General features: G+C 41.8%; 1 protein-coding gene across 1 annotated transcript; it reads left to right on the top strand.

Moving 5' to 3' along the window:
• Positions 1-400: 400 nt before the first annotated feature.
• Positions 401-10,830, top strand: ogfrl1 (opioid growth factor receptor-like 1). The gene is made up of 7 exons (XM_084376046.1): positions 401-768; positions 2,785-2,871; positions 3,013-3,091; positions 3,379-3,457; positions 4,653-4,719; positions 5,016-5,161; positions 7,237-10,830. Exons 1-7 carry the CDS (start codon positions 583-585, stop codon positions 7,784-7,786), a joined length of 1,194 nt encoding a protein of 397 aa, XP_084232172.1. The 5' UTR covers positions 401-582; the 3' UTR covers positions 7,787-10,830.
• Positions 10,831-17,556: the final 6,726 nt, after the last annotated feature.

Raw genomic sequence — 17,556 nt, 5'->3', positions numbered from 1 at the left:
TATGAATGCGGGTGTGCCTTGAGCTAAAATCTCAAGTATAAATTCCTGCGTACTTCATTAAACTTGTTGAACTGGACTCTGCTTCATGAAATCTAGTTGAGAGGCCAAAGTTTTTCAAGGACGGCTGTTATTTGATACTAAATAACAAAAGCCAGTGTACAGAAAGATGCATTAAATCTGTTATATGAGTATATGTGTGTCCACTGGACAATCAGCAGACAGTATGCAGCATTAGCACTGAAGCTCTGCATTTGATAAATGATTGATAAAATAAACATACAATATTTTATTCGAGGAAACAGGTGTGCAATAGTAGAAATACTTCAGACAATTAATAGGCTTCTCCTTCAGGTAAATATTCAGGGACTGTAGCTTTAAGAGCGCTTCCCGCTGCTCTGTGGCACTTATCACCTCTCATACAGAAACACGCATCATCGCTGCTTATCTGGAAATTCCCCCTTTTCTGCCATTTAAAAGCTCCGCTCTGAGGGCAATGTGACAAACCTAAATACGAGGGCTTTGAGTAAAATGATGTAGTAATTTGTGCAAAGAAGTACAAGAGAGGTGTTGCATGTTTTTTAAATGGGAAATCTGTTGGGCAGCTGGCGTTTCAAGGAGCCGAGCACCGTTGAGGAATGCGACTCGACGTGGGGGTCGGACTCAGAGAGCGACGAGCCGGCGGCTGAAGATGACAGCGGCATCTCCGACTCCGTCAGCCCGGCGGAGAGCGAGCGGGCCGCCGGAGACCCGGGAGACACGTCCCCGCAGGTACACCGAGGGTCATGTAGTATGCCTGTGATGAGACAATGCGGGGGGGGGTTGGGGCTGGTGAGAAGGGACACGATGCGGTAACATGTGTGCCACCGGCAGCGCACTGTATTGACAAGGCCAGGACACGGAAGGGCAGCCCACTAGCCCCGATACATGCTGTCATGTTGAGGCGAGCGTTCCGCCAAACTCCATTCAAAAATGTGTCAATTTTTGTGAACGTGGGTTTTATGCAAATATTTCCATTCACTTGATGGTGTGAACTTTACTCAGTCGTTGAGATACACTCTGGCATTATATCCGCCAAACAGTAACGTACTTTACTGTAATGGTCCTCCTGTGACAGCACTTGTACCAAGGTGTACTACACAGGACAGTGAAGGGTTGTACAGGCAGCTGGCAGTGAGCTGACTGGGAAAGTGTCTGATTTTACATAACGTGACATAAATTGCTGCTTGGTGGATTAAACACCAAAGAAATATCAAAAGTACTCAGTCTCATTTTGCATTAACTGCATGATGATGTGGTACTGATATATCACAAATGTGGCATTATTTGCCACATACTAGGGATAATTATTTTAACTCATTTTTGAAGGTAATTACTCCCTATATTGCTTTTCCAGTTGAAATTACACAATGTGCCTGCTGGTTCATGAAAGAAATAAAACATTTTCTATTAGGTTACAGCTTCATGATTATTGTCCCTGTGCCCTGAACATTAGTTGTAATTTGGCTGCTTCACACTGTTTCACATTAAAGAAACCAGCAGGTTATAACAGGGCTGTTTGAGAAACTGTAATCTGCTGGATCACTCTTTGATAGAGTGTTTCAGATTGGTTCAATCAGACTTCTTAATTGTTTTTTCTGTGTTTTGGTTATGATTAAACCAGAGCTTGGTGTTGGAGTTTGCATATCGGACTGTGATTTACTCTCAAATATGTTGAACACTTTTTGTGGCGGCTGACTGACCTGTATATATTTAGTTTGCCGTACATCATTATGAGAACGTTAAGTTGCAGTCTGGCTCATTTCAGGTCTCCATTTTACGTTTTGCTTCGTCTGAGAATGGATACATTTACCAGAATTAAAAAAAGTGTTTTTTTTACTCTAAACTCAGAAAGGATCATAGAAAGTTTATTTGTTTTTATATATTATATATATTTCAGACTTCCATATGATTTTTTGTCTTCTTCTGACCTTTTCTAGGCAAGTTACAGCCATTTATTATAATACATTTCTCTGTGCTCTTCAGTGAAAAATCCGATATTTCATTTACTAAGCATGTAGCTATTTTCAGAGAGTAAATAGAATAGGTTATTTTATCATAACTGAGAAGACTGGCGCAAAAGTGACTGTTTTCAGAGAAATATATTATCCATGTACGTGAACAACAAAAGCAGGTTGGCTACAACCGCTGCTCGTTGGCTCACTGGAACAAACTACGTGGGTTTCCTCGATGAATCAATGCTGCAGATTAGAAAAAAAAAATAGTATAATAACTGTAAAAAATAGTTCTCACATTCGCTATAGGGCTCCTGAATGGTCTGAGTCTTTGAGGGCTAAGGTTAGACTCAGGGAAGAATCAAACATGTCTATGAAAAGACACAAAATCAAGAAACATCACACAGTAAACAGCTCGAGGTATTGGGTGCACAATATGATACCGAGATAGTTAGATTTAACAGGATTAGGCTTAGTGCAAGCCTTTCTGACCAGTGGAAGTTAGCATGACCCAGATTTAATTTGAGAATCAGATCTAGTTTCTAGCGTCCTTTTGTAGCGATTGCACGGCAGCACTGATGTGAATTGTCCTCTTTTGCCAGAAAGAAATGGATGATGACAGCACTCGACCTCAAAAGCAAAGTCGGTGCTTTTAATTCAGCTGAATGGTGGATGAGTGGGACGCTGCATCTGTTAAAAACACTGGATGTTTTTGTTTCAGATCAGCATTTGAACAGAGACTATTTTTTGCTTTTTCTTTCTTTCTTTCTTTCTGACTGTCTTTCTTTCTCAGCTGACTGAATCCCCAGAGTCTCTTCCAAAGATGAAGAGGAGTTTTTACGCTGCCAGGGACCTCTACAAATACCGTCATAGCTACCCGGTACATGCGCAAACACACACACAAACAAAACATTATGTATGGTGGTGCCCTAGATATCCACAAATGTAGATGTACAATGCGCAGTCGCTGTCTCAATGTTGTCGACACCCAGTGTGATCTCTTTGTTGTGTTTGTGTGCAGAACTTCAGAAAGTCCCGGCAACCCAACGAGTACCGCAACCTGCGCTTCTACATGAACAAGATCCCTCTAGTGCCTGATGGTGAGATCACACACACACACACACACACACACACACACACATGCTCTATGCATGCAGACCTCCTGCCACTGTGGAGAGACCCGATGTTGGCTTTGGGCTTAACGAGTTGTGCTTGGCTAAAGGTCATGTTTGACTGGGAAAGACCAGAAGATTAGTGGACTGATCCAATGTTTAAACAAGCTTACACACACACACACGCACTTGCATGCACGCACACACATGTTACACATACATACATACACACTTGAAATGTGTGTGGCAGCTAATTAGTCCCTGTCTCTCCTCAGGTATCTATATAGAGGAGATTCTGACTAAGTGGAGAGGCGACTATGACAAACTGGAGCACAATCACACCTACATTCAGTGGTGAGACATCCCATCTGTCTATTTTCATTTGTCTCGAATGTGATAGCACAAACTCCTCGTAATTGGCAGTGACTGACATGTCGAAGCTTGTTTTTTTTCTTTTTTCTATCCAGTTGTCAAACAGATGTCACGAGAAAAAGTGTGAGGATTTAAATCAGCTGTGCTTCCTGATTGTAAAATGTGGGGCATCTTAGAATTGGAATGGATTTGAAAATAAGTACACGCTAAGCCTGGTCCTCTTTAGTTCCTGTCGCCACACCTGTTTAGCTTTTGCTTCTTACATAGGACACGGGCAGTTAACAATGATAATGGGGGCAGATTTACCATTTTCAAAAATATGGGTCCTCAGGTCAGACAGAGGTAGACAGTAGCCATGGAGAGAAGATGTTGACGGCTGAAAAGACGACTGTCGGCATCAGATTTTGTTTGCTGCAGCTACTGTAGCTAGCCAATTAAGCTAACGTCAGCTCCATGAGTTGGTTTAAAACACACTCTCCAGTTTACTTTTTAATATTTCCAGCAGACTTATTTTGTAAAAGGGTCTTGAAAATACATGAGATGGATACATACATGATATGTTGCTTCGAGCTAGTAAGTGCTAGCATTACCACAATGATGAGTAGAAAGGTAAAGTCAGACAATTACGTACTTACTTACTTGTTACGAGCATAACCTGTTTGGCTCTTTACCTCGTACTTGCTTGTTCTCACTTTGAACATCATTACAAGACTTGAAGTTTTTAGAACCAGGACTTACTAACTTGTTTATGAAACATTGCCGTCTCTGGTAGCTAGCATTGGCTGAAGTAGCTGGAATTTAAACGTCCCGAAATTCAATAGGACAGGACAGAGATGCTAACTGTGATAACATCCAGGTCCAGATTCTACAAAGTGGATGTGCTACTTGTGATGTAATATTATATAGTTATTAGTTAATGATGTGTTCCTCAACATTGAAAGTAATGCTACTATTGTACACACACATTGAAGTATCTTTCCTTCTGCAGCTTCAAGCTTGATAAGCCTGCCATGTCTAGTCAGTTAGCTAATGGACGTATGACTGGAACTGTATAAGGTAGCAATGGTGGTATTAGCTTTGTTTATTTTCCGTTGACAACAACAGCAGCTGTTGTGCAGTCAAATAATTTACATTACTGAGTAAACTAATGTGTTTTAATCTTTTTCCCGTGTGGCAGGCTGTTCCCATTAAGAGAACAAGGGCTCAACTTCTACGCACATGAACTGACTCAGGACGAGATCAAAGTAAGACACAAAATAAGACGTATAGACTCTACGCACCATGTTAGCAAGCATGTTAATGTCTGAGCTTCCTGCTGCATGACTCATTTGTTTGCACTTCCTCATTGTAAGTGTTTACCATGGTTGATTGAGTACATCTATCATTCAGCCAGTGACTGAGACGAGAGTGCATTAACACATAGATGTTACGTCCCTCTTACAACCTCTGACGACCATCTAAACATTAAAAAAAAGCCAAACAGAAACATGGTGTTGTCCCCATGTCCCGGTCTCTCATCTGCTGTGTTTACTCCTGTCAGGAATTCCAAAGCACTCGGGAAGCTAAGCGGAGATTCCTGGCAGCCTATTCCCTGATGTTGGACTTCTATGGCATCAAACTGCTGGATAAGAGCGGGAATGTTGCTCGGGCTTCCAACTGGCAGGAGCGCTTCCAGCACCTCAATGAGTAAGCGCGTAAACACATTGTGCAGCAGCTTCGTGGTATCAAATTGTTGCTAGAATTCATGTGAACTTCTGGCTGGGTTGCCGATTTCTGCTTTTGTGTCCTTTAGCAAGGCAATTATTCTAAATCCATTGCAACTTAATTGTCCTTCTATCAGCAGCCAAATGTGAAACAACATGTTTGAAGCCAACAAACAGATGGTTAAAGGGTAATTTGAAGGTTGATTTGTTTTTCTTTCGCGCTCGATTTGGATGGTTTCATGGCCTGAGAGAAGTCATTGAGCTTTCTTGCCATAGAAACCACCTGAATGTCTCACGTTGGGGTGTTTACTCGTGGTATTACACAGCATGGTCTCAGTGCTATTACTATAACCTCCTCAAGACTTAAACCACCTCTAAACCCAAAGTATCTGATGCTAATTGTTACCATTATCCCAACCACATGAAAAACAACACATTCTCCACCATAAAGCAGCTGCTCAGTATAATTTTATTCCCTCCTTTTGCTTTTAACGTCCCATCAGATATACACCATGTCTTTTGCATCTGGTGCAATGTGGTTTCTAGATTCCTCTCAGGCCAAACGACCATTGGAGACAAAAGTATTTTTGATAATGAAGGTTCTGTATTGTCCAGAGACCAGGGCCCAGTATTTCAAAAGTGATCTGACAGGATTATCCTGGTCGGATTGGATTAAATCTAGATCTGATCTGAAAACTGGGTATTTCAACACAGATCCAGAGAATCCTGATCCTGAAGATCAGGATCCAGCTCTGGTAATCCAATCCTCCCTTGAATCCAGATAAAAGGCTGGATTTGGGTATTTCAAAACACAAGGCAGATATCTGGATCAACTTGATACCAAAATTTCAGGATCATTTGAATCCCACCTCAGAGGTGGATTTGACTTGGATTGACAAAGTTTCAGCTCCACTTCTCCCAGATATTGTTACTCAAGATGTTCATTACACTTAATCTAAAGTGTCAGTGTTGTACTTTTAACAAATAATTAAAGTAATTGTAAGAAATTTAAAACATAGTAAAATATTTTAATTTTATTTAAATCACTGACCAAGGTATATACTATGAAAGCAATGCTATTACAATTTTGAGCAGTTTCAAGCACTTTATTCAAACTCCAATTACTTGAAAACCTTAAATGTATCAATGCAATTAAAGCATTTCCAAGGATTTCCAGCACTCGCCCTGTTGTAGCTGAGTGTCCATGGCTGTGAGTGGACTCTGAAAGTAGAAGGTGTGTGAGTATCTTAATCCACAATCCCACATTGTGTTTATGTACACAACAACATGACAACATCACCAGCATTACTGTAGCACTCTGACACTTCTGAGCAAACCGTGTAGTTAATACTCATACTGTGTAGCGTCATGTTTTCTAAGTACTGCAGCAGGTCTGTGCACATGGAGCCTATTTATAAGTCTGCTGTGTTGCCAATGACGTGACGCTAACGACAGCCCGCTAGCTGCTTAACACACAAGTCAATGGAGCCGGGCTAGCTCCCGTCAGCACGGCCGCGGCTCAATTAGAGATCGCTACGGCCTGGTTTTAATAAGGTGACGATTCAAATAGTTGGCTTGCATGATATGTTGGTTGGCGTCCGTATGGTCTTTTAACCGCTGCACATTAGACGACGGTAAACTCAGACTTTTGACGTGAAAGTCGCGCTCTCAGCTGCTCCTTTTGCGGAGTAGTCCGCCATGTTTTCAGATCGCGGAGGCGGGGACTTGAGATCTGGAAATCCGTATCCGGCCAGGTCGGGATCACGGTGATCCACCCTGCCAGTGTTTTGAAATACTCAGATAAAGTCAGCAGGATCACCGTGATCCATGACTGAGAAAAGGAGGATTTCATTATCCGGATTACTCTGATCCAGATTACAAGTTTTGAAATACTGGGCCCAGAAGATCAGAATACAAGTAGAATGCTACACAGAGTCATGCAGCATTGATTTTTACATTACGTTTTTTTGCTAAAAATGTATATGTCTGATCTGGTTTAGTTTTTTTTTAACCCTCTTCATCCCAGTAAACCTTTTCACCTCGCTTTGTTCTTCCCAGGTCGCAGCACAACTACCTGCGAATCACTCGCATCTTGAAATCCTTGGGGGAGCTCGGCTATGAGGCCTTCAAGGCCCCACTGGTTCGTCTGTTCCTGGAGGAGTCGCTGTGCCAAAACACCATTCCCAACATGCAGCACAGCGTCCTGGAGTACTACGTCTACACCATCCGCCTGCCAGCCACCCGCAGACGCCTGCTCCGCTACGCCCGCCAGCACTACAGGCCTGCCCACGCCTTCCTCTGGGGCCCGCCACCTAAAAGGCGAGGTGGAGCTGTCGGAGGCGGCGTAGGTGCTGGAAGCAGTGGGATCAGAGCACCTGCTCCAACACCGGAGCGACAGAGGAGGGGGGAGGAGAGCCCCATCTCCACCTCGGCAAGTAGCGGGATTATTGTGTCTTCCCATGATGCCATGATGTGCCAGGACCTGGCTGGAGGAGGGCTGAAGGGCTGCACAGGACTCGGCTCCAGTATGGCCGGACTGGAGGGAGCACTCATGATGGCAGGAGCTCGAGGAGAGAGGAACCAGTACAATGAGATGGTTCCTTTGTAGGGAGAAGGGTTTGATTGTTACCAAGTTTTGCAGACAGAAAACAAAAGGACTGTTTTTAAAATTAAGCGGTTCAATTGTAAAGAAAACATCATCGTTTATCCCAGAACTTTATTCTTAGCAGAGTTAGGAAGTTTCTGGGCAACCCCATAGGACACTGACACTTAGGGTCAAGACAGTAACAGTAGAACACATTCATACAATGTGACGGTCATTAGAATCAGTTCAGGTTAAGGGCTTACCATTAACAATGTGTTGTTATTTCTTTGCTGATCTGTTTCACTGTATTGAACAGGGGGTGACTGGGGTGACTGGGCAGGTGGGAGGTCATATCCTGAGTCAGGCTAAATAAACTCGCCTTGGATCAAATCCCAAAACCATCCAAATCAATAGAAACCCAAACATGCGTTGTAAGGATTTTCCTCATCAGGGCTATGATTACGAAACAACTCAAACAAAAGATTGCCTTATTTGTTGGTCTGGAGCTATGGCAGAGGTGAAACGTGGTTACTGAACCAAAGGTGTCTCACGATTGGCGTATTGGTCTTGCGATGGTTTTGGGAAACAAAGTCCTGCTTACTCATCAGACACTGCAGCTGGAGCTCCACTGAGCAACAAGCTGGGCTGTATTCACTCTCAACAGGCTTTCTAACGATCATAATGTGAAGAAGGAGATCAGGGAGAATTTGTTTTCTATTTTTAAGAAACCCAAAAGAAAGGATAAGTGACAATGGCAGGGGTCGGCTATCTTGTCAAAGCAATACTTTGAAACCATGTTTTTTGAGATTTGAATTTGTCACTTTGCAGGCACAATGCAATATTTATCTGCTCTGCAATTTTACTCCACAAGTTAAAGGTAGCTGTTCCCTACGATAACTGTATATAACTACGGAGCAAAAAACAGGATTTGTTAGTGACTTGATATCTGTAAGAAGCAGTGAAGAATAGAGGCTTTTTGGTGACATCACAGCTCTCCTGTAAACAATCACTGGCACAACAAAGGCCTACTGGACAAGTGGCAAGGTGCTAAGATGGCTAAATATAGCACATAGCAATAGGTCAAGATTCATGTTGACCTGTGACCTCTTTCTTTGCCTGATTGGCAACAATATCAAACTTTAAGCTCGATATCTAGCCAAGAAGCTGATTTATGATGAATAGTATCCCTGCTAGTTTCTTCCATTTTGCATTAAAAAAGCCAACAATAGGCTTGTTTCCTGGCTAATGGGGCTTCATTTTATAAAGACTATTCTTTAGTTACAAAGAAAAATTATTTCACATGAATTTCTCACAGTCAATCACCAAAAAAGAAATAGGCTGAAGCCCACGGCACGCAACAATTAAGAATAGATTTCACAAATTCCTCCCACTTGAGGCGCGACTTGGTCTGTTTTGACTGAATATTGAACTCCAACAATTTAATCTTCCCATATTTGATTTAGCTCAGATTTTAAATAAAACACATTGACATTTTAGACAAAATCATTCAAGTGGAGTGAATTAGTAGTGAAAAACGGTACACAGCCATACTTTTTTCTGCTGTCATAGCCAACATGGTTGCCACAGAGTGTATTGTGTCCCCTAAAAGCCCTCTATTCTTGATGACTGGATGTGGACTGTGACTGAAGTTATGTGCTCAAACAGGTGACGTGTGGTGTGTTGCACTTTTTTGACAATCTGTGTCTTCCTGTCCAAAGCGCTGTAGGTTTCTCCAAATTGTTGACCGAGACAGAACTGCATATATAATCTACAAATGGTCAGGAACTTACCGCGTCGTGAACATGATTGTTCTCACATTTTCTAACCTTGCAATAACTTGCCAATAATAATTAGTTTTTAACCGAGCTAAACAGTGTAAGTGATGATACTCTTGATTTTATCCCTCTGAATGTGACAATTATAAAGTTTGTGGGAGAGCAGCTGCTGATATTTCTGTCAGATATTCAATATTTGAAGAATTTGTTCATTTACGTGCCAAAAAATATTCCACAAAAATAACATTTCCCCTAGAACTGTTCTCTAATGAGGGTGCAGGAGTGAGTTAATGAGCATGTTTAATGCTACAGTAATTTAACACTGCGCTGACAACCAGACTAATTATTTTTTAAGGGTCAGCAGCTGCTTGAGAAAGCTAAGCTGAGATTTTATCCTCACCTCCTAGATGTTGTTAACATCATATCATGACACTCGTCATATCAGAGGTCGACAGCATCACCATACTTGTGTTTAATTTGAATAAATACGATATAAGTGTGTATTGGCCTGTCCATTCAGCCAATAAGGACTTTGCAGAGGCAGGTTAAGGTCATAATGTTTAATTCTAGGTATCATTTCAAACCGACATTTGAGTTCCTGCTTACAATAGACGGAAATGTGTGAAATTTAAAGCCATTTGAGGTGTAAGACAGCGGTGATGCATACGATCGGGATGTAAACACTCCTTCCTGACTCTGTCAGCTGCTCTTCCTGTAGGATGACGCCTTGTTTATCATTAGCTGACGAGGTCTCTACATTGCTCCCCAGCCAAGTGTATCTGATATAATTGTAAAAATAACTTTTCAGGTGAATTGTGTGATAACATGGGCTCAAGTATATGATTTCTTAGTATACTGTATGTGTACATATATACGTGTGAGTGAGTGTGTGTGTGTGTCTAATATTCTTAAGTGCCTTTTTTTGTATTTTTTATGTTTATCTGTATGCTGTAAGGAGTGTCTTACCCAACTGATTTCCTGTACATCCTGTTTTTTGTACAGCATTTTGATATTGACATTATTGTTTGCATTACAGTCATATACAGTATGAGTATTAATGTACAGTAACAGCAGGAATAAATCCCATAAGACCCGGTTTAGAGGAGAGGTTAATACTATATAATACTTGAAATTGTTTGTACCTGGCCTGTTGATTAAAATGTGATTGTTCCATAGAGTATTGACTATGCCAGTGTTTCCTCCAGTGTTAGATGGGCCTCAATAACTGGACATTTGCCCGAAAATGTGAAATTTGCCACACTTGACTCGAATAAAAATGGGGATGTGGATTAAAATTTGTGTCATCTGGAAGTGTTGTATGTATGTGTGGCTTTGCATTTTATTTTAAAGGGGCTGTGTGGAACATCTGTGTTGTGCTGGAAGCAGGTTGTCAGTTTCCATTAGCGTACTCTACTTCTAAAATAACATTAGCTACCGTTGTTCACTGAAATACTGAGACGAGGCACTGGACTGTCGTGGAAATCCACCGTCCAGCAGCATTTAACAACTCAAAGCATCCACAGGCTTGTATAGGCAACCGAGACAGACATCATGTTACTGTACAATCTGCTCTCATTAGACCCATAAAAAAGTGATTAATACATATAAATTACTATAAATTGTCACATGGAGCCCCTTTAAAGTTTGTGAGCACCAATTTTCCAGGTGCAGAGCTGCTCTGGAAGCAGGAATAATCTCATTCGCTTGAGGTAAACCTCAGCGGTGGGAGCAAAAAAAACAGTTTGTCTGCCAAAGGCTGAACAGATATCACTTAAATAAGCTCACAGTAGAGGATTAGACATGCGAAAGGATTCACTTTCAGATACTTAATATAACTGAGATTATCTGGCTGACTTCTGAAACATCGCTGACGTCAGAGCCTCTAATCTGACTGGAACTAATGGAGCATTAATATGCACATCGATGCCGTGCACAATACACCCCAAAACAAAGAAAAAAGGGCTCCATCAGAAAAAAATGAATGACAAGTGAATGTCATTATGTTAGACAGAAGCTCAGCACACTGTACAGGTAAGTGCAGTTTGATCTTCACAGTCAGATGGGAGCACATAATGAATGACTAAGTAGGCAAATACACAATGAACAACAGGTAAGTTGTTTATTTATGTGTGAGGCAACCTTTAAGATCCCTTAACTGTAACTGTAGTGGGCATTCATCAAGCCCTGATGTTGGGCTGTCAGTAAATAACATGACCCTGGGAGGCAACTCCAGTCAAGCACAACATGCAGCTGCTCTGTATTGAAAAATGTAAAAAAAAAAACCAAAAACAGGAATTCACCGAAGAGCAGGTGAACTTCTTCTAGTCCCGAGAGCCCTCTTCTAAGGCTCCTCCTAATCAGTTACAATGCAAAAATGAGTATTTTTGTTGTTGATATTAACAGTGAGTACATAAAGATATAAATAACAATTATTCTACTGTTCAGTCTGTTTAAATGTGCCGCAAGTTAGGAAACGTGTTTATTTGTGATGTGACATTCATTACGTAAAGCACATTTCCCCTCCAGCTCCAGTCGGCACTCAGCATTACAGAACATAAACACCGGACCGCGGAGGTCACCTCGGTGGATTGCTACTGCAGTCAGGTTGATAAACGGGAGTTAAGATAAATCCACTTATTAATCCCAAAAGTTAAAAAGTCATGTCTGAGCCCCCCTCCTCCTTTTGTACTTTCAGTCTTGGAGAGAAAGTGAATTAGCGTGTTTCCCAAAATGTTAAGCTTTTCCTTTAAAGCTACAAAATGTATCCTCATAATTCTATCCGCAATTGTAATCCTAGCCCATAAATCACAACCTCAGTACATCACTTTTGCCATAGTTTCTCTCTTCTTCAGTCTTGCTCTGAAGTGATAAATGTGGTGTGAATGCACGAGCGCAATAAATTAACACCTGTACCTGTACAATTGTCAGGTACACACAAATGTACCGAGAAGAACGGTGAAAGTGTGCACAAAACTCATGGCAAAATGGCTGCAAGCCAACACGGCTACATCCAAATCAACACTAAAACCCTGTATTAGCACTGAACCCATTGACTCAGCTCTTTCAAGAAGAGCTACCCTGTTTGTTTATCATACTGCACCTTTAATTATGTTATTTATCTTGTCTGACAGTCCCAAGAGGGTTTCAGTCAACCTTTGTTCCTTTTCACTGTTCATGCTGACTGTGGAGTGCCTTTATGCACATCGAGTGTACATTACCTGGAGTTAATCTTCAAATACACCTTCATCACAAAACACAAAACAATAATTCACAGTTTTATTTCAGGCATTCAGGTGAATAGTGTCACATCACGCACTGTGCTGTAGCTGTAGAAGTCATCAGCTTCTGTTACACTTGGATGAAACGTGTCATCAGCAGGATCCGTGACTGGAGGGTGATATCATGTCTCACCTGCGATCACAGCAGTTAACAGCTTTGCTTGGAAGCCTGCATTGATTACTTATGAATGCAATTAGCATAAAACACTGTTAATTTACCCTTTCATCGTGTGTTTGCGCAGCTATACAGTTATTTTCAGGACAGGACAGACAGGAGACAGATTTCGCTGTTGGCAGGCATAAAAATATATAATATATTCATGTTAAATTACACTGTGACAGATGACGCCTGACAAAAGGACAGGAGAAATGAACAACAGCAGGGCTTACACGCTGCAGAAAGCAGATATCCTGCCTGTAAATGCATTCACAAAAATGACACATCACAATGGCTGTCCTTGACAACCAGTTTTATTACATTTCTAATGTAGTTTTGAAGCATTGTTAATCATTATGTACACATTCAGTGCTGAAGCTTCTTACAGTCAATCATGTGATGCCTGCGCCTTCCACAGACAAGAAAAGAAAGAAATACGCTGATTCTTCAGTACAAAGGACACATGTGTTGCAACAGATCTGCCAGCTGAATAATAGGATTAAAGTTCTCAGTAAAGAGAGCCGGAGAGGCTGGAGGAGCCTTATATTATGGGAACGGCAAACTGACTGAAGAACTCGCTCGAACAAGTGTTTTCTCCACAAAGATGTTGGAAAATAATAAGAGAGATGCAATTAGAGCGCTGGCTGCCGTCAGGAGAGGACTTAAGCCGAAAGATGTGACGGCCAGAGTCTTCAAAGGAAATCACTTGTGCTGTAGTGCGACTCATCTCGCTCCTACTCAACCTTTCTTCATTTTCCCCGTCAGTGACAGCATCGATCCTTCCGCTCTTCTTCGCTGCCGTTGGCGAGCCTTGATGAGAAAACACAAGACAGGAGAGATGAAGTGTCGAGCGGTTCTGAATGTCACTACAATAAGTACGATCTGCACATGGACACTGAAATTCTGAAATGAAAACGGAAATTCTACGTTTATGTTTCATCTGTATGATAAAAGATGGCTGCTTCAATGGTGAACACATGTAAAATTGAGCTTACACTAATACAGTACACTTACACAGTGTACAGTAAAGCCAGTCTAATAGACCAATATGTCATAGGTCCAGTGTGTAGGGAATAGTAGCTGATTTAGTGAGATAGCAACCAACTGAACACCCCTCATCTCATCCTCCCCTTTGGTGGCCACAGAAAACATGAAAGACTTTGTCAAGATCCAGTGGCTTGTCTGTCCCTTCTGGGCTACTGTAGAAACATGGCGGTGCATCATAGCCGACTGCGTGGAAGAGGACCCAACATCCTCTTCGATCTTTTTGCCTCTGTCATGATGTCCGTAGAGGCTGCTGATCCTGGTTCAGTTTGCCTGCTTGCCTGGCTCCGGTTCTGGTGCCCACTCCAGCACCCGTACCTGATAACCTCCTACTCTCAGGGGTCCAAAGCTGCCGTGATAGCGGTGTGAACAAACACCGACACTTTCCGGCCATGCTCCGAGGACAGCCGGCCAGCAACTGACAACATACTTCCAGGAAACTCTGTAAAACACAGAGTTGAGGCAGAGCAGCATCCTACCCGCTCACCCAAGTTACATAGCACAGGAACAAGCAACGGGCGGTGGAGTGGCTGCGACAGCACTGACTCCATTAAAAGCCATTGTACCATCAAAATGATGCTGAAGGTGATATTTTAAGGAAAAATAGTTACATAATGTTGCTTTAACTCTACCCGATACATCATTAAATATCAGTGATGAGGACTCTCCTTTGATAGAGCACCACATCTTATTGCTGAGGGGGAGGAACTCCTCTCTCCTAGAGTCCATTTAAATTTTCACTAAAATCATGAACATAATCGCTGCCTCATGTTCCCAAACCCAAATTACTACACATGCGTGCGTGTCTTTGTGTATGTATACGTGTCTCCTACGTGCACACTCACCTGATTCACACTGACAGAATGAGGAGGCCTTCCATAATGTGTGCTCAAGCAGAAAAAGCGACTGAGCGTGTGTTGAGGCAGTGCAGGGTTACACGGTGATCGGTGGGGAGATATTCTGGCTTGTCGACTTATTTGCATTCGACTGAAAGGGACCCCCTCCCCCAGCGAGAAAACGGGGGAAATATTTCTCATGATATGGTGCTCGTTATATCGTATGAAAATGTGTTTGAATGTGTGTGAAGGATGCAAAAATTCTTGTAGAGCACACGCAGCACACATTGATGTAAATAGCTGCAGGTTTTCTATAATTTCCAATTTTATAGCATGCAGTTTTAGAAATACATGGCAAGGAAACATTTTTAGGTCATGCTCAGTCCTCCGGGGAAATATTGAACATTTTTTATTTGTGTTCACGTCATAAAAACAGTTTTTCAAGCCACAAAATAGTCAAATACTACAGTGTTTAAGGCAAATCCTCTATTTTAGGCTCTGTGGGTGAGCTGTAATGGCTAAAATGTATTTATTTATTGTGACGACATGCAAAAAACCCAAACATTTTCCATCCTCAGAATTCATTTGAACATTCCTTTCCAACGTTATGTCCTTCCTAAACATCCTGTTCTGTTCCTGACGCTGAATTATGGAAGCAAGATACCAAACAAAACGCTGTGTCTCTGTGTCCTTACTATGAACATTTTCATGCATGTTCTTTAGTTTCCTCTGATTTAATCCCTCTGTCTTGTTACCTGTGTGAGTGTGTGATTGGCTACAGGCGTGTTTGGCTGAGTGCATGATGACATGTGAGTGAAGGTTGTCTGAGGGAGTTGACTGGTTCCAGCCTCCAAGCCAGAAGTTTAAAGGCCGGCTCCTCCCAGCTCCTGTGGGCTCTCCTCTTTCTGCATCCACCCAGACTGCCAGCACTTCTTTTTGTGCTTAGATGAGTTTTCAGATAAAGCCTTTAAAATACTTTTCTGCTGGTGGTGCTTGGGAGATGGGAAGAGGGGAGTCTGTTGTTGTATGTTGCACCAGGGTTTCCCCTAGGCCCTGGTCGTAAGGAAAAAATGAGCTAGATGCTAACATTTAGCATGCTAGAATTCCTATAACGACAAATGGAGATGTTACGCAGGTATCATGTTTTCCCATATTTCCCATCTTAGTTTAACATGTTAGCATACTAATGTTTTACTTTTAGCAAAGTAGAGCTGAGGCTGGTGTCATTAGTTTTGCATGTAAATTGTAAATATAACCTGATGTAATGTGATGGAAAGATGCTGGATCAGCCATTACAGGGCTACCAGATTTCATGGCAATCCATCCCCTTTCAATCTTAACCACAAATGTTGACTACAGAAAACACAGTGTGTGAGCACAGTAAACCATGCTTTGTTCAACAGGGTGTCAGTATTGCTATTGCCCTCAGTAGACCAAGCTAATGTTGTTGCTGGTGCTGTGCTGAATGGATAATTGTGACACCAAATCATCTGATTAGTGAGGAAGAATTTTGGAAAATCATGGATAAAGGTGAGGCTGACTTTGCAAAGAATAACGTTAGCTTGTCAGGATTAGGCCTAATGGGTGAATGAATACAAACAAACTATGTGTTCATTCTAATTAATCAAACATGATGATTTTAAGTGCTAGCATATGATACATAATAGGGCTGTTTAATATGGGCTGTTAATTGTCCCAGTTTTGAAATCTAGATCAGAAAATTGAAATGAAGCATCCTGATCAGACGAATATGTGCTCTCACTGTTGATACTGTCTTTGCTCTCTGTTTGCCGTTTGCTTTCATATGCGTCTATGTGTGTGTGTTTGTCTCCAGCTTGGCATTTCTTTTCTTTATTGTTGCCCAACAACAGATGGTGTCTCCATGTGCTTCCTGTCCTCTCGTCTCCCATTTCCTCCCAGCGTGTTGTTCAACACGCCGCAGTGCCTTTAAAGAGATATTTCACAATATTCTCCTCTCTCATCCTCGAGGGGAGATCATGAGAGTTCAGGCACCGCTGGAGACTGGTAATCACCAACGCTCACTTATTTTCTCAACAGTATGTCCAAAGGCCGTATCTGTAACACAGCAGAGGGCACCACAGTGGTACTTTTTATTTCCAAGCGTTTGACAAGAACTGATCTTTTTCTTTTGGCTTTCTGCTGATATCAACACTGAGGCTGACAGTTGAAGCCTGAGTGTTGCTGGTTATGTCAGATCGCACTGAACGACCGGACACAATTATTATCTTAAAACTGAAGCAAGCATTTTCCGTCTCCATCTTATTCCCTCGACCTTTCAACCAATCCCACTCAGTATAAAAGAGATCATTTATTACACATTTTATTAGCTTTTATCTGCGTTATGAGCAGTTTAATGAGAAGAAACCTTTTAATGAATCCCTTTATCGACCCAAATCCCCAGTTTATTTCCCCTTAGATAGGTTTGAAGCAACACACACTGTTTTACATCCGATATCTGCTTGTCCAACACTTCCATGAATCTCTGACATTACTGCATATTCGAACTGTTGACACTAGTATGGCAGGACTTTTAAATCAAATGTCTTTGTCCTAGATGTCTTACACCTGCTCCAAAGGAAACAAAGACACATTCTCGGGTGATTAAAACACATCAAATGTCAGTGGACCTTCTTATTTCAGATGACTGATGAAAGTTGGTCTCTGTTGAGGCAGTGGGGTACGG

This window comes from Pagrus pagrus (assembly GCF_965226575.1).
Source record: "Pagrus pagrus genome assembly, chromosome: 15".
In the NCBI taxonomy this organism is placed as follows: Eukaryota; Metazoa; Chordata; class Actinopteri; order Spariformes; family Sparidae; genus Pagrus; species Pagrus pagrus.
Note: the sequence above shows the minus strand (reverse complement) of the source record. Positions and strands in the feature narration are given on the sequence as shown.